This window comes from Vidua macroura, chromosome 8, assembly GCF_024509145.1.
Source record: "Vidua macroura isolate BioBank_ID:100142 chromosome 8, ASM2450914v1, whole genome shotgun sequence".
In the NCBI taxonomy this organism is placed as follows: domain Eukaryota; kingdom Metazoa; phylum Chordata; class Aves; order Passeriformes; family Viduidae; genus Vidua; species Vidua macroura.
The window spans coordinates 12,854,804-12,877,846 of NC_071578.1; the positions used below are offsets into that span (position 1 = coordinate 12,854,804).

General features: G+C 42.6%; 1 protein-coding gene across 3 annotated transcripts in view; it reads right to left on the bottom strand.

Moving 5' to 3' along the window:
• Positions 1 to 22,798, bottom strand: part of WBP1L (WW domain binding protein 1 like) — a 59,495-nt gene extending 36,697 nt beyond the window's left edge. Inside the window, exon 1 of one of the 3 annotated variants that reach the window (XM_053983783.1) lies at positions 22,478 to 22,798. In XM_053983783.1, the coding sequence (XP_053839758.1) occupies positions 22,478 to 22,694 (217 nt within the window). In that variant the 5' untranslated portion in view covers positions 22,695 to 22,798. Of the gene's footprint in view, positions 1 to 8,720; positions 8,775 to 22,477 lie in introns of those variants that run through there. The other 2 variants (XM_053983784.1, XM_053983787.1) reach the window with 2 other exon arrangements.
• Positions 22,799 to 23,043: the final 245 nt, after the last annotated feature.

Genomic DNA, 23,043 nt, shown 5'->3' on the forward strand with positions numbered 1-23,043 from the left:
TATTAGTGAAATGGAATTTTTATCTGCCAAAGCAAGCCAGCAGAACCAGTGGCATTCATTACATCTACCATGCACCAAAAGAGACCTTCAGAGATGCCTGAAGGATTCAGACTGGAAACCAGATCCATTACAGAGACAAATCAAGCAGCTTTGTTGTCAGACAAAGCATGTTGGACCAGGGTGAATTCTCATACGTTCAACTATGTATTCTTGAGCTGTGCAGTTAGAAGAAAGTCTTCCAGCTTTTTTGTGCTTCACAGTCCTGTAGCTCTGGACAGCTGAGCTTTTCTACTTCCCTTTTCAAGACAGACTGGAGTAAACGAAATCCTGCTGCTTTCTCATTAGCGTGAAGTGATGCTGTCAAATTGTCTGCAGACAGCTTTTGAACTACCCTGAGGAACAGCCTGGCCTCCAAAAACCCAACATACACATGGAAAATGCTTCCTCCTAAACCTCCCAAGAGGAGGAAGATGCACCAGTGGCTCCTACAGTCCCTGAACTGCAGCTGGCTTGGGAGTGTCTGCAGCTTACAGCAGTTCTCACCGGATTCTTGTTCAAGTCCTCCACTCTTTGCTCTCTTTAGATGACCTGGAAGAAATTTTTATGCATGCAGATGCCAAGGACATCCCTTGTGAGTTGTGTCCTTAGGTATGAGAAATGCCACTAAGTCAGGGGTTTGACTGAGAGCCCAGATCTTGCTGTAATGTGATAGCTCCGCCAGAGCCATCCTGGCAGGTCTATAAATCCCAGTATTTCACAAAGTAACAGTGGAATCTGAAATAAGATTAGTTTCTGAAAGGCAAGTTGGTGGTCTGGAGGTTTTGTTTTATTTCAGTGTTGCCCTAGGTCAGGTTAGCTGACCACACAGGCAAGGAGCACAGGCTGCTGCTGTACCACTGCAGATGCCAAGCATTCAGTATCGGCAGTTGACGCTAACGCCAGAACATAAGACAAGATGGTTTTCCCAAGTTCAACAGTCCCCCCACAGACCCAGCTTTACTTGGATGGTGTCTAGGAACAACCATTTTGTCACAGTAGAAACAGATTTATTCTTGGCAAAAACCAAAACAAACAAACAAACAAAAACCAAAAACAAACAAACAAAAACCCCCAACACTCAACATGGTGGGTCAGATCTCTCAGAGAGACTCTGAGACTCTGGCATCTTCAAGAAATGTCAAGAACTCACCCTCAACGCCTCTAAGCCTTACTAAGAATGAACAGAAATGAAAGAAACTCTCTATCTATTCAATAGCACAAATTCAGACATTCTGTCAAGATCTGAACACTTTTACCATGTTTTTTTCCTAACACAGCCTGGGGCTCAGAAACATTCTTGAACATGAAGGTTCACATAAACCTACCAATTAGAGTCAGAAAGACTTTCAAATGTAATTTACAACTCAGCCAGTCAGCAAAAACATGAAAGGGCGTTTACCCAGTAGATTCCTCCGATATATAAACACTCAGAGCAGCATCAAAATTTGTTCTGCAATAATGTCTTCATGAGACAGTTGATCATTAGTGATGAAGGAAGTTGTGGATAAACCTCAAGACTGAGAATGTTTTTGGTGCATATTCTCATTTCTCCCAAGGGAACCTTGATCTTCTGAGGAATATTAACATGAAGTATGTAAAACATTTTATGGACTGTTTATAACCTAATGACTCCAAGTGTAACCTTAGATGTCATTCTGCAAAGACTTAGTCATGTTCAGAAATCTGAGCAGAGGGAAAATGCTAAAGCCTCTTGGGCAGATCACTTTTATTGCTCCTTTAGCTCTGTTCAAGCAGGTTCACATAATATAGTTAACTTATACTGGTATCAGCAAAACACTGCTCAGAATCAAGCTGACATAAAACCCATGGTTACATTATTAACTAGTAAAATCCTTCCAAGCACTTGTGTTTGGAAATGTCTCCTCACATATACAGCCAAATCTGAAAATGCAGAAGATTCTTACTTACATCTTACTTAATGGTAATGTTAATGTTCTTTTCAAAAAGACTTTGAAATAAATACTCTAATCCTACAATAAAAGACAAACATGAAAAGCATATGGTTCTCACTGGGTATGCCTACTGCAAATCAAGTTACCTTCCTGGAAACTCAGTATATATTTGCTAAATGAAAACAAAGCATCTCTTATGGCTTCACAATTAGAATTTTAAAAAACAGATGCTACAGGAGTTGCAGTTTTCTTCACAATGTTACTTTACCAGTTATACATCTTGAACGCTAAAAACAAGTATTCAAGGAGAAAATATTGTCACAATCTGTGAAGTTAATATTTATGTTAAAAATACTCATGGAAGAATCTAGCTGTTTGCTTTCCAGAAGCCACTATCTGGTCTCTCCTATTTTTCAAATAAGAAGAGGCCTTTGCAGAATTATAAATAAAACACTGAAACCTCCATGTGACTTTCCCATATGCAGCTTTTCAACAGCCAAGTGATTTCCCCTATCCCATCCCCACTGTTTGCATACTAAGGCAATGTTTGCCAAGTTTACCAAGTAGAGAATTTTTAAGCCAAATTTGTAAAACCAAGAAGATAAAAATTTTGTTAATATCCTTTGATTAGAGATAAGCATCATAAGGAGAGTTAAACTGTGGAGAAGAGCAAGAGAAAAAAAGATTTTATGTTTTGTCATCAATTTACCAGGAATGTCACTGTGTCAGTGTAGAATATGAGAACGCCAACTTCTCTGAGTTTTTGAGAGCCCTACATGTAGCCATCCACTTCTGCACATGTTCTGAGACATAATACTCCTCACTCATTGAACAAACAAACAGATCTAACCTGAAAGGTGGAGGAGTTAAGTGAACATCTCCATTTTATTCATCTAGGGCTATTGGCAGATGTAGCTGACAGGATTTTCTTGCCTGTTGCTTTTCTGGTTGCCTTCATTCCCACCACAACATCCAGATATCTGAAAGACCAACATCCAAATGGCTCTCCATGCTATGCATCACACCCAAAAAGCTTGTGGAAGTGACTTAAAACCAGGCTTCCAGTCTTCTGAAGGGTGGGACCTGTGACCACATCTACAAGGAATAACACAGTGGCTAATTCTGAGACAGAAGGAGATGGCAGGCAAGGTTGGAGCACATGTACCAGGACAACAGAAAGGACTGCCTGCCAGAGGAAAAAGCAGAGGACAAAGTACAGAGCTGGTCATCACTTGAACAAGTAGGGCAGCCCAACAAGGAATGCAGGAAAGTCACCTGCCACAGAACATTAAGATGCCACGTTAGACTGAATGCCCCACAGCAGAAGTCCAAGACTTATTCTTCCCAGGACACCAAAGTATCTCTTTTCCAGTCTAAGCTGCAGCACAACATTCATTCCCACTGACCTCACTTTTCCCCATGCATGAGGAGCACACCCAAGGTGCTATCTTGATCAATGCAATCACAAAATGTTGTTCATTATGTGCAACAGTTCAGTAAAGCACATCTGGCAGTAGGACAAAAATCTGCACAGGGACACCCTGAAATTTTCATGTTCAATTTGATCTACATCAAATCCCACTAACATCTAAACACTCCTCTGTCACCAGGAGTGTAAGAGTTGTGGCTGTGGGCTGGTGACAACCTGCAGCTTCATTCCATATGGCCCCCAGTCTGTGTCATGAAAGCCTGGCACCAAGACTTACATGAAGGAGACACAAAGGGGATGGAAAAGCCTGCTCCACCCTCATGAAAGGTATTCCTTGGTCCTATGTACAGCCTGAAAAGCAAGGGGCAAGAGATTCTTTATTTACTCTCTGCAGTCATGCTCAGCTATACTCGATGTCTGTACTCTTAAGTTTATGTTTACTTCCCATTGACATATATGTTCTTCTGTAGTATATTTCATCTATTTTCAAAAAGGTAGATAACACTTTTTTTTTTTTTTTTTTTTTTTACATTAGCCCAGTTTCTTGTGCAAGACAAATTATGGCCTCTATACAAAACATAACTGGGATTGCAAATAACTAGTCATTCATTCTCAGACTGTACTGGGTTTCATGTCTGGCAAAGTCACTGTTTTCTATTCTTTTCTTTTCTACTAGCAAAATAAGAACAGAATTTACTATATCAGAAACAGATTAAGACATTAATGTTTATAGAGAATACCTATTACTTTACATTACACAAGAGATTTTACATGCTTCATTTTATATTTGATGTTTTTCATACTAGTTCAGTACTACTACTTGTATACATACTGAAAACAAGCAGAACTCTTAAAAGCTCACAGGTTTCAGAAGAGGACATTCTGTGGTTTAGTTATTTGCAGGTAATAAGAGAAAGCAAATACAAAATCATACTGTTTATGGAAACTAGTAATTGTTGATGATGACCATGTCTTCAGGGTCAATCTTTGGAGAACTGTCAGTAAAAAGAAGCATCTTCCTTCTATTTACCCCTGTCCTATACCAAATATCTATATTAAAAAAAATTTTAAACCAAGACAACTCTATTTTCTTTTATTCTTCCACAGTATCAAGGAGACTGAAAGCATAATTCACTCTAGTAATTTCCTGTAAAGGAGGATTTCATTGTTAACTATAGTAAGCAAACACCAAATTTAAATTTTCCCTTGCAACTTGCCAAAATTCTCATGACTCAGCTTAAAAAAAAGTTTTCTTTCCACTTCAGTAACTTTCCTCTTTCGGTCTCCAGCAAAAAGATGGATGATAATTTAGAAAGATTCCTAGCCATGCATCATTTCTGGTTGATATCAGTTACAAGCCAAAAAGTAATCAGAGATTTAAAGTACTGGCAGAAATAGTTTAGTGGTTGGTATTCCTTTGCTAATGCAGAACTTCAATACTGCCTTTATAAAATCAGCATCAAAAGAGATGCAGAAATATGTACTCAGTGCTTCTGACATACTTGATTGTAACTGGACATTCTAAGGAGGAAGCTATAAATACATTGCCAACAGCCTCTGAGATAACCAGCAATATGGTAGCAATAAGTGGCATCAGGATTAAAAATGAATGATCTCGTAATTTCTCCCAAAGTGTCAAGAACTCAGACCTTCACATGAATGAAGACTTTACAGAGTAACCACACATGAAAATGTATATTCCAGACTCACAGGACTGTAACCCTCATAACAAAATGCCACAGTGATGACTCAAGTTCTATAGGCAATTTTTTTTCCATGCCATTAAATATCTAATTTTTCTGTCTCCACACCTCACAACCCACTTTTTGTGCCTCAAAATGCTGACAAAAGTTACCAGTGACCTCCCATGGCATGAGATGCATGGGAAGCTATGCAAGAGCCTTTGGGGTGGGGAAGCCAGCTCAAATCTTAATTTCTCAACTCAGGAGCACAAAGAAAAGAACACTTGTACCGGCTTTCACATCTCTCTTCTTCACATCTTGACATCTCTGCTAACAGATTCTAACAACCAGGACACCAGAATTCATACTTCAGCATCTTCAGCTTCTTTCCTGAAGGACTCCAGCTATTGATTCCTGATAACGTTGCCAAGCTGGTCCCTGAAACAAGCCAGAGTGCGCTCAGGAAACATTCAGGAAAATGTTGGAAGAAAGAGCTGGTTGCAGGCAGATCCCAACAACAAGAGGTCAGCCCCTGACTGCAGGGATTAGCAAGGCTTTCCATATCACAGCATATCTCAGAGACTGCAAGGATTTCCCAACTTCAGAATAACAACTCAAAGAGGACACAAAGAGGAACTGTGAAGCTGCAAAGGCCTGTGTGGCTGAACTGAACCCTTGAAGCTCTCTCTAGCCTGGCCAAGGCTGTCCAATGTGTTATCACAAGTACTAAATGTTACTCTACACTGAAATGCATATTTCTTGACTGGAAACCTGAATTTAGAGGTCAGATTTAGCAGTAGAGTTTTGTAGAAGGATTCTGACATGAAAGCTAGAAGCAACAAACAAGAAAGAAAGAAAGAAAGAAAAAAAAAAAAAGCAGCCAACCAACCAACCATCATTCTTTAGAAGAGCAGCTGCCTGGAAGAATTTCAGAAATACTTTGTCCAAAAGTGTTTCAGTTGCCATTCAAAATGCTCTCCCATTGCATTTTCAATTTCAAAATTTCTTTGCTTTCAAAGTCTGTATCCTCCTATATTTTATTCAAAAGCTCTTGCAATTTAAAAGTCATAGAAAAGCATACCAAAAATACCGGACTTGACTAAATGCATCCATTTCTCCGCAACCTTTATTCTGTCTAAAGCTCCATGTGTGCTTACAAGCATATACAGATACACAAGTCAAACAGGATTTTCTGCTATAGAAAAAACTGCTTCTAGTGTTGATTTTGAACCATAAATTTGAGTAGCAGATGCTCCAATTTTAGTTTAAGCAAGTAAACATAAATCCTGATGATGAGCATTAAGGGTATAAAAATGCCCATTACCTCTTTGGACTAGATTTGAACTGGTGACCTAATGATGTGACACTCAGCAGTTCTTTAACTGTGATCACAGAGATTTGCATCAGCAAATACTTAAATCCCAGGAGATAATACTTCCTTGGGAAGAAATCTCCAGAAGTAAGAGTTGCCATTTGTGCAATTTTAACAAGCAAGAAAATACAAGTAACAGTCACTTGATTCCTATGGGTTTCTAGAAGATCCTGGTATTACAAGTACACAACACATGGATTTGTATCAAAAGCCAGTACTTGCAAAGCTCAGTATTCACTACTAGACAGGGGTAAACACAGCAAGTCCTAATAGTCTCTGTCATGGCTTTAGAAATTTACTGAAAATGAAGACACATTTTGTATGAAAAGGCACAAATAGATCCACTTTGAGATGACTTACTGGGAACTAAGTTTTCACATTCTGTTCAACTGCATCATGTACATCTGCAGAGCCTGACATCACAGCATCTCCCCTACCAGAACTATCCAGGCTCTTTGCAATCCAGAAGCCTTGCATCAATATCCTGGTGCTATAGCAGTGCAGGTAGGTGCAGGTCCCAATGAGGCAAGCACATGCTTCTCAACTGGTTTCAGAGGCATCAGCTGAAGGCAGCTATCAGCTTCATCTTGAAGAGAACCATTCTCTGATATTTTGTTTGGTTGTAAAAATTTCACAATGGTACATGTGCCAGCAAGGCAGATAGAGCCAAAAGCACAATTAAGAAATCCCAGCAGAGGGTAGATGCTGTTTAACATTTTTCAAAAAGTACAGTATATGTGCAGGTGCCCTATTTCACTGGAGAATCTCCAAAGCCATCTCCTAATCAATAGCAGTATTTTTAATCTCCCTGATGAAAAATAATACTCCTATGAACAGCCATCAGCCCATCTCCCCACCACATATGGAAACTCACCCAGAAGTGTGACCAATCCTACAAAAAGGCTCTTGAGAAGAAGCATCTGTACAAACAGTGATCTGCCTTTTGGGGGATGAAAGTCCTTTGTTTGGGTTTGCTGTGGAAGTACAGATGTGCTTCAGCTGCTCTACACTCCTTCAGCTATCCCAAAAATACCAGCCAAAACTGTCAGGCCATCCACATGAAGACAGTCACATTCTCCAGTTGGCATTCAAGAGGTGTGCAATTAAGGACTTGCCAAGAAAAGGTATTTATCATAGGTAATTTTCACAGTATCACACATAGCATTAATAGCTTCAAGAAAGTAAAGAAAAATGTAATATAAGTTACAAAGGCAGGTGATAAATCTTCCAAAAGCATTCAAAAAGATCACAGTAAAAGCTTGTAAGGGTGAGCAACCCGATTTCATAAACGTGCTTCCGATTAACCCTTTCACAGCTTCAAAAAGATACCATCTCTGTTGTTCCCAAGCACATCTGCCAGAACTTGCCAAGGAAAGCATGAGCAAGCAGCTTCAAAGGCAGGATGACGTACCTATAGCAGTAAACCCTAATCCTTTCTGGGGAAACCACGCAACTGAACTTAGTCATAGAAAATGGGATTAGAAATTCTAAAACAAAACACTGCATTGAAAGAAATAGCAGTCATCCCAAAATCATGTTGAAAATATTGAGCAAGATTTAAACAACAACTTTTGTCAGGGCTGATAAAGAGGAGAGTAAAACTAACGTCTTCAACAGGAAACCTTTAGCGGATGGGGATAGGAACAGGATATCTGTGTCAGCCCAAAATCTTACACACTGGATGACGGTTTGGCAAAGAGCAGAGGTGTCCAAGAGCACCACAGCCATCATCCCTCGAAATTCAAGTGCATAGACTCCTAGAAAAAGGTTTCTGTGATTTGACTATAGGAAACATGGCATTGATGGAAGCAGACAGTGCTTTGATGATAAAGTAAATGCTCATGTGCAGAGCCAGAGGGAGAGTCTCTGGGGAGCAATTTGGGAAGCACAGCCTTATTAGTTCCACAGTTCATAATGTTATTCAAACTCATGTATACAGGAATGTTGCAACTGCTCAAGTGATATCTCCACTAGCGTCACACACATGGCAGAAATGCAGAGGTCAGGATTTCTGAGGCACTTCCCCAAGGAGACAGCTAATGTGACATTCTTGCACTGGAACTTCCTGGACAATAGTGTCACATATTTTCCAATGTTCAGATCTAACCCAAATTACATGTTTACACAATCCACATGAAATTCAGGTTTTGATCAATGTGTGTTTCCATCTTTGAACAAGAGCAGATTTTCTAAGTTAAGACAATCTTTCTAAAACAAGCCATGTCTGTGCATAGGGTCAGGGTGCCTGGAGAGATCCTGAAACAATTTAAGTAAGCTTCCCATACCTTCTCACTGCCAAGCAAGCTTCATTAGCAAGTACCAAGTATTCAAGTCCTGATGGCTTCAACTGATAAAACAGAGAACACAAAGACTTGCATCAGGAAAAAGAAGGCAGTGGAATAAAGTAGATAAGCAAGGAGAGAAAAATAATACCTTGAGAAAAAAAGGCAGACCATCATGATCTAAGTGCTAATTAAATCTGCTCCCAATCGGTATTAAATGAATGTGACCATAAGGCACAAGTCCAGTCTAGACTGCATTGCAAGAGAGAGCATATTTCCCCGTTGATCATTCTCTGGTGTCAATGAAAACCCACTGGGGCTTGAAGAGATACCAAGTAATTGAGAGATGACTATCTAATTTAGCACATAGAAGGTGAATGAAAGTAAATTTGAGTTTCCACCCCATATCCTCAGGTCCAGGACTATCACTTGCATTTAATGAAGTCAGAGCACTCAGATTTCAGTCACCTCCCTCTGCTTTCTCCCTTCACAGTCAACAGTCTCTTCTTTCCTAGATATCAGGCTCTTCTTTCTTTTAGAAAGGCCTCCTTTCATTTACAACTGACACTGCCACATGAGTCTTTTTCCCTTGCAGTCTCATAGATCCCAGCAGAAGAGTGACCCTGCAGCAACAACCAACTGTTCAACAGTAGGAACAATGGGAAGTAGGTAGTTCCTAAACCAAAAGCTGTGGTAGCTTTGAGTGGAGGAGCTTGGAAACTGCTTATCTAAAGTCTCTGCAGGGAAAGCAAAAAGATATTTAAGGACCACCCTGCAGAGCCCCTCTGAAATCTCAAAGGTAACCAGACCTGTGTATGAACCCAGGAGAACTGTGCGAAAATTCAGCTTCCACCAGTAGCAGTATCCCAATCAACTAGCAGAGCCTCTTTGCTATACCTAGACAAAAAAATAAAAGAAAGAGAAGATAGGACATTTCACACTCTCCTCAGTCTCTTGAAAGATGAAAGCAAAGAGGGGATTTTTTTAAAGTACTTGCTTAGAAGTTTTGGAGGAAAAGAACAACTCCTAGTTTTCCTTCCATATTTAGTCTGAGACTTTTTCAGTATTTCCACTGTTGCGAAACAGAACGCAGAAGAAAACAAATTGTCTTTGACTACACAGAAGTGCCAACCAGAAAATAAGCCACAAAAGCTTGTATAAATACACGCATATCCCAAAAACCAGATGCACCTATCAAAGCATTGTTGAAAGTTTGTCTGAGTTGAACTGAACTCTCTGTACTTGTTGCTAAGAACATTTTTACTCAAAATAATAACCAGGATTAAAACCAAGTAAGAAATAATGAACTTAGTTTAATTGGTTTGTGAGAAACCCAATTTGCAAGTGCTATCCTTAGCCAGCTATTGAATATGACTGAGCCCAGAAGGCACTGTGATGAGTGACTTAAGTGGAGGCACCCTACACCCACCAACATTCCTGCTGAATGAATGTGAAATCATCAAGAATTGCTTTTATTTATCTTACTAAAAGCATTTCTTGGAAGGGCTGGAAAAATTTATTTCAGATGGATTTTTCAGCTGAGAACAAAGTTGTATTTATTATAATTATGCACTCTCCAGTGTGGCCTGCCTTGCTGAGAAAGAACATTAAATTCAGCTGTGCACGAACTCATGGAAGTGACCTTTTTGAATGAAAATGCTGCAGCAAGAGACTTGTGGAGCATTCTCACTAAATAACCTACTGTCTGCAACTTGCAGATTAGTGCTCAGACCACTGATTTTAGCTGCTACTTATAAGGGCACAAGTCTACATGAGGTCAATCATGAGGTCAAGCTGAGAATAAATTGTGTGTGCTGCAGAATACAGTATAGAGAACTGTACTTGGTCTCCAGTCCAGTACGGATTTATGAACTTTTGTTAACCATGATGTAGAAGCGTAAAATTGCAAGGCACTTGAAAGAGGTCATTTCTGCAGGACACCCAGTGTTCCCTTTATATAAGAGGATCAAAGGTGTTATTGACACAAACGGAACAAGCTCTCACTTTAATGAGAGCAACAAATGCAAAAATGAACACCCACCACCCATGCAGAAACAGTCTGCTCCCTCTTTGTGGAAGAGAAGGATTATCTGAAAGACTTCTGCTCCATGGAAAGCCCACGTACTTGGGGAGAAGACAGGTTAGCACTGAAGAACGAGCAAATTAAACTAGAATGCTCATTTCATCACCAAATGAAAGGTGAAATGTAAAAGAGCAAGAGTGCAAGACATACGCTTGTTTGGAATTAAGGATGTCATTTCAGTGTGCACATATAAAATGTCCCCCATAGACCCATCAGATGATTCTACTCTTTGCAGAAGGGTTGGGTATCTCATCCTGTGAAGAACTTAACACATATGTCTGAGCCTTCCCAGCAGCTGGGCAGTCAAATTCCTGGTGCCAAAGAAAGCAAGGCAAGTTTTCGTGATGACATCCAGGACATCTCAAGGGCAATTGGAAGTCATTCCTCTGCCTGCTCAGCCCAAGAGCATCCCACAAGGATCAGGATCTGCTTGCAACCTGCTCCATGCTCCCTCTCCCTTTCTCTCCCAAGGTATGCTCTTGTGGCAGGCTCTCATGGTTCATGGCCATCTGAAGATTTTGGTATGCAGTTCAAAAGCCTAGAAAAGAGACTATCCTGTACTAAGCATCCAGAAGTCAAAATGCAGCTGTAAAAACAGTTTGTGCTGCCAATTTGGGTTCTGCACTCCCTTTTCAGATTCTGCATTTGCATTTCAGCCAGCTCAAGCTTCTCCCACTGCTCTGCTCACTGAACCTGCTGCTTTGGTTCCAAATCTCCATCTCTGTGTCCTGTTGTCTCCAAGGGGAAATAAGATACAATAAATTCCATGTTTTGACTTCGCTACAGAACCAATTAAGTCAGCTGCAAAGAAGGAAAAGCTTTCACTTGAACGAATTGTTTTCCATGCATAAACAGAGCACATGCAATTTGTGAGGGGCACTAAAGCTCAATCCTCATGTCTTCACATGTTGATTATTTACAGTAATGCTTTCCAGATAAACAGAAGAACAGTCTCCACTCAAGTACAGAAGAAGCCAAGAACAATAAAACTGTATCTCAACAATTAGGTAAAGTTTGACCATAGTACTTGAGGGCATTAAAAACCTTTGGACCAAAACGTTGCAGAAGAAAAGCAAGTGTTTCTTAGTTAACAATTAATAATTTAGACCTGAAGACTTTTAGCCAGCCATCCAGCTGAAGAGGAAAATTATACAGTATTTATACAGTCAGTACCACACAATCCCCTAGTATTTTGATACAAAAAATACAGTTCATAGTACATTTGCCATTTTAATGTCCCCACTGTAGATGAGAAACATGAAATTACTTTCTTCATATCATGTGGTAAGCCAGGATTACAACTGAAGAATTCTTGCAAAACTACTTGTTCATCAAAGGGAGTACATTTGGGCGTTTAAAAAATATTTTTAATAATATTTATAAATTCACTCTAAAAAAACCCCAAACAAACAACAGCAGCTAAACCCCCAAAATTTTCTACTTTTCCCCCATTGTTGCACTATCTTTTGGGTTAAGTAAACTAGCAAGGCACTTCACCCTCAAGAGCCCTCATGACAAGCATATGCAAGATGCCTGCTGCCAGGATAGGGAAAAAGCTGACCAACACAGAAGCACTGCAAGACTTGTAAATGAAGAGATTATTAGGTTGAACCAGATAAAAGAAGTATGGTTAAAGACCATTTCTTTAATTAGAGACACTAGTTAAAATCATAAACAAGTTTTACTTTACACCCTGTCCTGAAGGAAAGTGCCTTCAGAAGGACTGTTGGCAGGCAGTGCCTGTGCAAAAGAAGATCCACTGGTAGGAAGAGCTCTCAGCAAAAGAATACAAATAAACAAAATCTAGGGTCATTCATTTCAGAGTCTGTCCCAGCTTGTGAAGTGCCACTAGAACTTCAGGTTTCCAGAATTGTAAAATTAACTTTTTCTGTGTAATTATAAAGGCTACATCAACAGCAGCACTCAGCCAGCCTACAGATAAAACTCAAAACACAGTTTTGTAGACACAAATAAACCCTCCATTTGTTTGGTTCCAAAAGATCAAGATGGCCCACACCACCCAGCCAAGTCACTGTAAACATCTTGTCCAGTGCTGCTTTCCTCCCCTGAAGACCTCTACATTTTCCAGCCAAAGTCAAACTTGTTCACTGCCTTGCATATGCAGACTGTTTTATTAGGACACAATGAATGTACTTAATTGTTTGGTTGCACTTCTAAAATATTTTAGAGTAGGATTACAGCAAGAAGAGTTTTGGTTATATACTGTTAGATAACATAACACAGACAAGAAACCATCACTGTCACACTTTGTGTTCCCCAAAGTTTATCTGCTCTGTTAAGGACTGTGAAAAAAGGAGATTAGTCTGAGCCTCATCCACACCAGGAATACAGCAAGCCCTTACATTTCACACCACCCTGAAGTTACGTGCCAGCAAAGGTGAAACAAGGCAACAACAGATTTGTCTGGCCCTTAAACTAAAGTTTTCCTGGGACAATGTTTCTCAAAAGATATATATATGCTGAAAATAAAGGAGGACTGCTTCTCCAGCTAGTCCATCTAAAGAAAGCAGACTGCAGACTTCAGAACAGAAAATGATTGCTCCAGACCTCCAGAATTCATCTTTGGCAGGATGATCCTTGGACTTTGGAGTCAAATGATGGGCCTAAGAACACAAAATAGGTCCGAGGAGAAAAATCTCCTAACTCTTGTTTTGACAGCCTAACCACTGGTTTAGTATGAACACAGACTCTGGAAAGTAGAGATAAAAAGAGCAGAAAGCAAGAAACTCAGTAAAAACAATGAGCCACAAACATAAGAGTGATATTAATAACCAAGCATGTGAGATGCAAAAATTCCTAGTGAGATGAGTAGGAAAAATGCGCAAAACAATGAGACAAAAAGAAAACAATACAGGTAGGAAAAAAAAATAGAGGAAAATAAGAGCTCTTATTTTTGACACAGCAATTTAAGATAGGCTCTGTTGGAGTCCAAGTGCTAAGTGTCAGTAAATGGAGACAATCAGCAATGACAGATGTCTGCAAGCCTGTTTTATCTAAGATACAGATCACAGGAGGTTGGAGAGTCAAATGCAAGCTGTTTGTGAAGTTTGCATCTTCTAAAAAGACAGAAGTCAAAAACAACAAGGTAATTTGAAGACAACTCAACACAGGCATAATCCTCCTCCTCCTCCTCTTCGGCATTCACTGTTTGAAAAGCAGTCTGCAAACAACAAATGAGGCAACCACTAAGTAGAGGAATTCATCACACAGGAGACCCTGACATGAGTCATGACTTTCACATGTATTCAGGTAGTTACATGCATTCCAAGCAGAGTAAAGGTCTTTCAGATCATATTTGAAGAAAATTCTTTCCTTCCCCCAAGAAGAGAGGTAAGTTTGGTAATTTTACAGTTACAATTGATACACAGGATGTGATGAAGTCAGCCCAGGATGAAGTCGCCCAGTGTTGTGGCCTTGAAGACTGCCTTCTTTAAAGGTTTTGTTCAGTGTTTACAACACCACTGTACTATGTCCACCACCTCCTCCAGCCCTTCCCTTACCTCTTGGCTCATTCTAATCTCAGCCCTCACGTAACCCTTTCATTCCAGATCAGTCACTCCCAAATCTTGTTTAGCTCAGCTCTAAAAGGTGCGTTTACGGACTGCTACCTCTGTGGGACAGATTTTCTGCCCACCACCAGTGGGATGGCTGTTGCAGGGGTAATTTATGCAACAGGATGGCCTGATCTGCTGCTGAAGACAGAAGACATGCAGTTCCTGTGGGTTCCTGCTGGCAGTCATCCACCACCTGGGATTTAAAGAGGATCCCAAAGAGAGAAAGAGGTTTTTAAAACAAACAAGTGACTCCTGATACAGTGTAAACAATTAAAAGCTTATTACACAGAGTAAGGAATACAAAACTTAGCAAGGAAGAGGACTTTTGCATATTTTGCACTCTTTTTGTATCAGGCCTCTGGTGTGGCTGCCACCATTACACGTACCATTGTTTGACTGGAAGCATTATCCGAGACTTTCTTCATTATCGGCTGATTCCACAAGAAGTTAAAAAAAGTCTCTTGTGGACAACAGTACTTGACCTGCTGGTCATATCTGCGTGCTGGACACGAGAGAAAAGAGTGAATCAGTTCTGCTCACTAAAAAGCCTTTCCACTGTCTGCAGGTGAGTCATTAATGGTCAAGTGTCTTCCCTGCTTCCAAAGGAACACTTGACACCTTTTACACAGGGAAAGCTCAGGATGGCTGGTGAGATTCCTGGCAAAACACACTCTTCATTGCTGTTTCTACAGCTTATCAACCTTTTCACTTTCAATTTGCTCTTTAGCCAGCGGGAGACAAAATGAAAAATAAAAGTAGCTCTGTAACCACTGGAGCTGACCTCCCATAAACGTTTTCCACGAGGCTGACTGCCATTGCAGGCTCACAAACTGTGAGCTCCAGCGGAGACTCTGTAAGAGGCAAAGCATGTATCAAGTCAGTCAACCCAACTCAAAAATGTCTCGGTGCTAATAAGCTCACTAGTGTAGCTTCTCACTCAGTGATTCCCTGTTTGTTCGGTTTTTTAAGGTGTCTCTGTGCCTATCTGTTTTTAGGAATTCTGTTGAAATTTTATGCATCTTTGAGGTATCTTCCTATCAAATTTCATTAAAGTTGGTCAGTAGCTTCAAAATGGATGGGGAGATGGACACTGATAACTACATAAAGCTCACCTTCTTCTGTGAACTATTTTCTTTCATTAATAAAATCCATTTTCCTGCTCAAGTCACTCTCTCTCCCTTCTCCGGGACATTTAACAAATGTCAGTATCTTGACAAGCTCCCTCAGCCTGAAGTAGAGCCAAGAGAGGGTTAGTTTCTGCTTTTCTCATGCTCCCTCCCAGATCTCAAAAATAAATCCCCAAAAGCAACAAAACAAACAAACAAAAACCCAAACCAAAACACAAAAAAAACCCCAAAACCAAAAAACCAAACCCCATGGACGCCCGCTCGAGTTGCCTCTGAAATTTTTATTACTGCCTTGCACACACCAAAACTAGTAATGAAATAAAAACACATCACAATTAGAAGTAACAAACTTCCACCTCATACTAATGGAGATTAAAGAGGAAAGAAGGGAGAATCCTCTTCATTATTACTAACAGATCTCGAGTTTCACTCTTTCCTCTGCTAGTCCTAAAGCCTGCAGTCAGGAATGCAAGGTCTTGATCCTCTATGAAAAAAGGAAAGGTCCCTGTGCTCTCTTACTCCCTAAACCTAGCACCCTGCAACTTGTCGGTCCTGGTAGCTGCTTGCCATACCCACCTACACCTCTGCAACCCATTGTCAGCAAGATGCCATTTAAAGTGCTGCTGGCCAAAGCTCTGTCCCCTCAGGATCTGCACTGGGGATCTGCTCTCAGTCACTTCCTCATAAGCTTCCTGTGCACTGTCAGTGTTTGGATTTGGTTTACAATATGCCAGTATAAAAGTGCTTGGGAAGAAGGAACTGTCAGAAAACTGCATCTGAATCTCCTACACAACCCAGTTCTCATGTTCTTTTTTTCTCTGACCAGTTTGGACCAGCCTCGGGAGATGCCAGGAGGATGGATACTGGCTCAGCAGAGAAGGCCTGCAAACAAGCAGCACCACAAGGTGCCTTCACACAAAATACAGTCTCTCTCTCCTATTTGCAGGTGTTGTTCAGGGCAGAGCACGCCAGGGAGCATTGGCTACATTGGCATTAAATAGTTTGTCCTGCTGCATCATTCTGCCACCATCACCTACCTCACGTTGCACCTAGCAAACCCCTGCATGCAAACTGCTCTGTTGCAATTCCAAAAGCAATTGCACAGACCACAGCTATCATCTAAAAATAATACTGGAGGTGATGATCCTACTGATAATCACATCATTAGAGAAGAATCAAGCTTTTCCTTGTCCAAGCAGATAAACAGCAGGTCTCTGCAGCACCTTGAGCCTTCCTCTGCAGTCAAACAGTATCTACTGCTGAAATAATGGAAAAAACTTCATTTGTGACTGCCACACTAACACACTTCTTTTAACAAGCAGGGTAGGGGCATGCAGTTCCTGCTTGGCAAGCCTGTCCTCTCCAGCCAGTTGTTATTTCAGGCATGTTTGTTACGTGCACTCTTCACAGGCCCAGCCACACAATCACCTGTCACAGCTCCATTGCCACAGCACCCAGGTGCTGGCATCTCAAAACATCTCCTCTTAGCTGTGGGCTTTCCAACCACACACGACAGCAAGGGGGAATGAGGGATCCAACTTCCCTGTCACCATCTCTCAATGAATTCATACAAGAATACCATCCCTCACCCCGAGCTCTTTTCCTTCTGACTCAGAAGTACAAACCAAAACCTGGCATAATCAGGCTGTCCTGCAACATGCAATGAGCATCTTTGCCTTGCCATGACTAATGGCCCTTCCAGGACTGTCACCAGCCTTGCCTCAGAGACAGCTTTTAAGATCTCTGACATGCTGAGTCCTTTCCTGCACACTGCAAAAACAGCAGCACAGCTTGCCTGCTTGTCTTGGATTCATTTATTTCATTCTGAAACAAATGCAAGAAAGGACTGTGTAAGAGATATAAAGTCATTGGTGATATGCATTAATAAGCTCAGAGGATTCATATGCAGCTAACCAGAAAGGGCAAATTCTTACCCTGTAAAGCAGGGCAGCTCAGATCAGAGGAATATCCCCAAACCTGGTACCAAGTACATGTTGTCAGGAGACAGAACAAAAGGCCACATGCAGCTCAGCATTACTGAAAGTGCTGGACATGCCTGACAAGGAGACCTTTGCATAGGCACAACCACAGGGCACATCAGTGACAGCACTGTGTGGAGAAGTAGGCCACAGGATCATTAGCCCAATGATAGCTTTTTGCCACAAGCAAAAGTCTGTTAAATCCTGCCAATCCTCCCACTGTGACTTAAAGGGGAAAAAAAGGCAAAAAGAAAAGGTGGGTAGTTTGCATTTACTAAATATATTGCCCATTACCTCAGAGGATGGCCATATGGAGGATCATAAAGAAACACAAACTATTACCATTATTAGTGCCCTTCTAATACCATAGAAAGACAACAGTGAACATCAACATAACATCAAGTTAATACAGGCTGACAGAGCTATATAAAATAGCAGAGTTTCCATTTTTGCCAGCAGAAAAGCAGCTGTTGAAGATGCTTAGAGGAACAGCACTTCTGGGAATAAATATGAGGGTTCAGTGGGTGTTTTAGCCAGGTCTGAATAACTGCTGTTGAAATGTGGCCAAACACCAAGCGCATCCATCCTCTGCCTCCCTACTGATGGCAGATCACCACTTTGGGCAGGATCTCTGCCGCAGAGCAGCACCTCAAACAGGAGAGCCATTGCTCAGGGACACTCAGTACTGTATGCTCCCACTAGCCAGATGTGGCTGGCCTGGCCCAACAGGCTGGGAGGATGGAAAAATCCCCAACCATAGCAAAACAATTCTGGCAGATGAAACCTTCCAAGTTCACTTCTGGCACACCACAACTCTGCAACAGTTGCCCAAGTTCATTCTTAAACAGGTGCTAGCTATATTTTTGTTAATATTTGCAAAGTGGCAGGGAAATTCTCAGAAAGGCAATGACAGGTCCCAGTCACAGAGATGCCTTGACTTCTATGAAGAAATCTGCCATGCTCCTCCCCAGGGTTCACTGGACATTTTCAGACCAGGCTTTTCATCTGCTGCCCAGCTGCAGAGATGCAAGTTGAAAGTCTTACAGCATTTTGTGTAATTATGAGTGCAACTCAGAAACAAAATTTAATCAGCAGGAAAGCGTGCTATAAAGATGAGATACGCGAGTTCATGGTGGTATAATCATCACAGAAAGAGCAGTCCTTAACCCAGCCTGCAGTTATTTAGAGGTTCCTGTTCTGAGCAAGTGCATCACGTACTTTGATCTCTGCTGCCTCCTGCCAAAATTGTGGATATTAGCAAGCCAAAAAACCAAGAGTCACAGACAAAGATATGGCAGACAAAATACATCCTATGGTTACACAGCAGCTCTCCTCCTGAAGAACCTGATACATTTCAGGAGACACAGAAGTGCAGCTGTAACTAATTACCTTTACCTTAATCAAAAATGTTGTTTTAAACTTACAGATGAGGAGCCTGTTACATGAGAATTGAAACTTTGCTGTTCAGTTCACAGACTACCTGAAGTGATGCTCTGAAAGGGTGTGAATCCAACCAAAGCCTTGGATGAAGCATGGTAACTCCACATTGGTGCAGTCAGAGCTGTGGTCACAGCCTTGGACAGAAACTCTGTGTTACAGGGGTGATAGCCACAGTGACAGACATGTTGAGTTACTCCTTAAAGCAAGGATCTGTCCTCTTTGTCACATATGATGAATCATGCCTCAAGTCACAGTACTTCAAGCAAACTCTTTAATTTGGGATTAAATTGGTCTTTAAGAAGAACATGCTTCTGCCAGATTTTGGCTCAAAACCACCTTATTAGAGAAAGACAGATTCCACAGACTTGTCACACAGTTAACATTCACTGAAATCTCTTGCTTTTAAAGACAATAACAGTTGAGAAAACTATGTGATAATTAAGTTGCAGGCATGGGAAGCAGACAGATAGTTGAGATGGTCAAATAACCTTTATTCTGCCCTGTAGAGACGAACTGTGATAGAAAAATGATTCACGTTTGAAATTTTTCATTACAAGTTTTATCCAGTTCATTTTGAAGTATATTCATTTCTTATTTCCTTCTGCCGCAAACTGAGGAGCACATAGCTAAGGTGTGCTGCTAAGACTGTACTTCTACAGCTGCTACTGAACATGGCTAGATTTCTTCTTCCTGTGATGTTTATCCTGATTTTATTACAACATAATTGGAATAGTTCTGCCTGTAATCTACTAATAAATGCTTCCACTCGAGTTAACAAAATGTTGTGCTCTGATTACAAGTGAAACTGCAAAGAATAGCCATGGTGGCAGATAAACTTGGACTTGGGATAGAAGATAATATAATAGCTCATCATTTTCTCTGCAATCCACCTTAGTTAAAAGAAAGGTTTTTGACAATCCTGGGCAGCCAGGACTTATTTTAACCTGAAAAATCAGACACTCCTGCAGAGCACAGTGTGCTCTCCTGAATGTTTGTTCAGTGCTAGGCAGTACAGCTCCACCTCCTGAATTATTTAAAGGACACATTTCTTGCAGCCCAACCTTGCAGCCCAGCCTTAGACCACCGGGTCTGTGGTACAGTTCTTCCAGGCGAGGGGGCACAGACCCTGAGCAAGAAGCTCTCCCTGACAGCAGAAGCAATCAGGACACAGCAAATGTCTGCAAAGTACATGGAAGTAGGCAGCAGTCACCAGAGGCAGCAAGGGCAACAGCACTTTGGAGAGGACAAGAGACAAACACTGTCAGGGTTTCAGGTAGAAACACAGGAACCTTTGGTGCAGAGATTTTCCAAGTCCAGCACTGCCCCACTGCAGGTCTTCTCTATGAACTCACAGGCTCACTCTGATGAAATCAGGCTCTAAGGCAACACCAAAGCAGATGAAGTTTTGTTACATGCTCGAGATCCTACATTACCATGCTGGTTTTTGAGTGGGCAGCTGTCAATCTCTAGTGTGCAGTGAGATAATACCAGCCTTTTGACAGACAGAGTATACATTTGAGATCTTAAAAAAGCTATGAGAGTTTTATATAGACAGACTATGGAAAGGAAATGAGTAAAAGATGCATCCCTAACCGAGTGCTCTTAAAGAAAACGTAGGCAGCCAAACCTGTTCTCCCCCACTCTCATGTATTGTACCACTCAAGACATATTATTTTAGGATTATTTCTGGTGCACTGCCTAGAGAGTATATCCACAAGCCACAAATGCCACTATTCCACATGCAGTCCAGATGTACAATTGCTTCCATGCCCTCCTCCTTTTCTACTTCCTATTTGTTTGACTAATGTATAAACTGTCTGAGGCAGGGAGCCTCTTGCACAGTCTTCAAAGCAGGTATGACATTTTTATTAGCATGTATAGGGTTGTAGAGACTCACAGCTACCATACAGATAATCCTACCAGCTGACCACTGCTCACAGCTGGGTACCGCAACAACCAGAGAGCAAAACAGTTCTGAGATGTGCTTGTTTACATTTAGTTTATGTACCTCAGCCTGCAGGTGAAATGGAGCAAGCACCACGACTTCCATCTATTAAAGCCAGTTGAGACAATGTGGAAAACACACAGTTCAACGCAATCCCGTTTTTTGTTACATGCTCATTTCTCATTTCTAGGGCAGGAACAGCCAAGCCTTAGCCTCGGTGTGGCTGAAGGGGATTTGCGATGGCTCTACCAACAGCAAATTACACAGCTTTTAAGGTAGATCTGGTGCTCTCAACACCTTGAAAAAAAGAACAGAATTCAAAAGATGCATAACATCTGTAATCGTAGCATGTTCAGTAGCAGCAGTCCTGTAATCGTAGACAAATTCCTCACCTCCTCCTCCTTCTGCAGAAATATTAAGAAATGTTTTAGTAGATGCCTTCCAGAAGGACACATCCATCTGCATCCCTTTGACATTAAGCACAATGCACCCCATGACACCTGTGACCGATAGTCACAGATCAGCATCTCACTATCTCTGACCTTCAACAAATGCAAACTGCAATTTGTACTTTATACAGAATACACCATATCAAACCTGAAGTCATCATGTTCCATCCATGCTCTGCACGGGGTGAAAAAGACATAATGACTCCATGAACCATAAGATCCAAGTCGTGCACAGGTTACTTGGCCGAGTGCAGTCCTCACTGAGCGTCACTGACCATACACATCAAGGTGGGAGAAGTTACAGGTGTCTACACTGCTGGACTCAAGACCACCACTGGAGATGTGAACAGTACATATTGCAGCATAGACAGGAGACAAAGTAAAGAGATGAAAAAGAAGGAGCCAACTTCATTAAAACCCTTCCCCAGCACGACAAAAGTAGTAACCGGGTGGTCAGAGCCTACAAAGACAAGGCCTGGTTCCCCTCATCCCAGCTGTAACACGCTCTCCCTTCCCGCTGCCCACAGGTTTGAGCCTTTTCCACTGTTCCTGCCATGAGAAGACCAGCTCACCTGTCCTGGGCAGTACTACACAAGTCCCACTTTCCTGCTGACCCACATCTTCTGCCCCACTGCCACCCTCCAGCTCACTCCAAACTTCCTTCAGCTCTGTCCCCTCTGTCCCCTCACAGGTCACCTTGCTCCCTGTCACCACCTCCAAAAGACACCTGCACCTCCACCCGCAGGCCCCTGCGCACCTACCAGCTCCAGCCCCCTGCCCTCACTACGGCCACCTTTCCCTTGGTGTCCAGTCAAACACCTCTCTCTGTCGTCCTGCAGCCACTCTGCCGCACAAAGCCCCTGCAAGCGGCACTGCCACCCGTGCCTGGATCCCTACACCACCTCTCCATCCCCACGGTACACAGGAGCCCCAAAGCCAAGGCTCTGCATCTCCTCCAGCTTCACTCAAGTCACGGGGCTCCCCAAACAGGCGGGCCCCCAAGAGCCTCTTCCCCCTGGCACCTCATGCACTCCCGGCCAGAGCCCCTGCCCCAAGGGGCCGGCGCAGCCCCCCGCACTCAGAGCCGCCCCTTTTCCCAGGGACGCAGCCCCCCGGCACGGCACGGCGCGACCCCAGACCCCCCCGAGAGGCTCCCCCCTACCTGGGCGGGCTCCGCGCCGGCGGGCAGCCCCTCGGGCAGGGCCTGGAGCAGCAGCAGGGCCATGGCGGCGCGGAGCCTCCTCGCCATCCCCCCCACCCCCCGCTCCCGCCTCCCCGGCCCGACTGCGGCCCGGGACGGGAGCCCAGGGGCACCCCGCGCCCGGACCCGCCCTCGGCACTCGTCTATTGGGCGGCCGGCGCGGCTTTCCGCTTGCCATTGATTCAGAGCGATGTCGCTTACGGCAAAACCGGGAGGGGCGGGGTCTGCGCGCAGGGAGCTGCCATCTTGAGCGTGGCACTGCGAGGAGGGAGCCTGTGGTTGTACTCGGGCCGCCATGTTGTGAGTGGCGGAACTGGATGGAGAGGGGTGCGGGGGCTGCGCACACACACACAGACACGCTCACAGACACACAGACACACCGCAATGGAACCTCGTGAGCACAACTGGGCACTGCGAAAAGGGGGTTCACAGGCATCCTCTTCCACAGCCACAGCCGCCCTGTGGCCGCCAGGCACTCATCCTCCATTCAGCTGGTCACTCCTGCTCAGCATGAGCCCTGCTCAGCC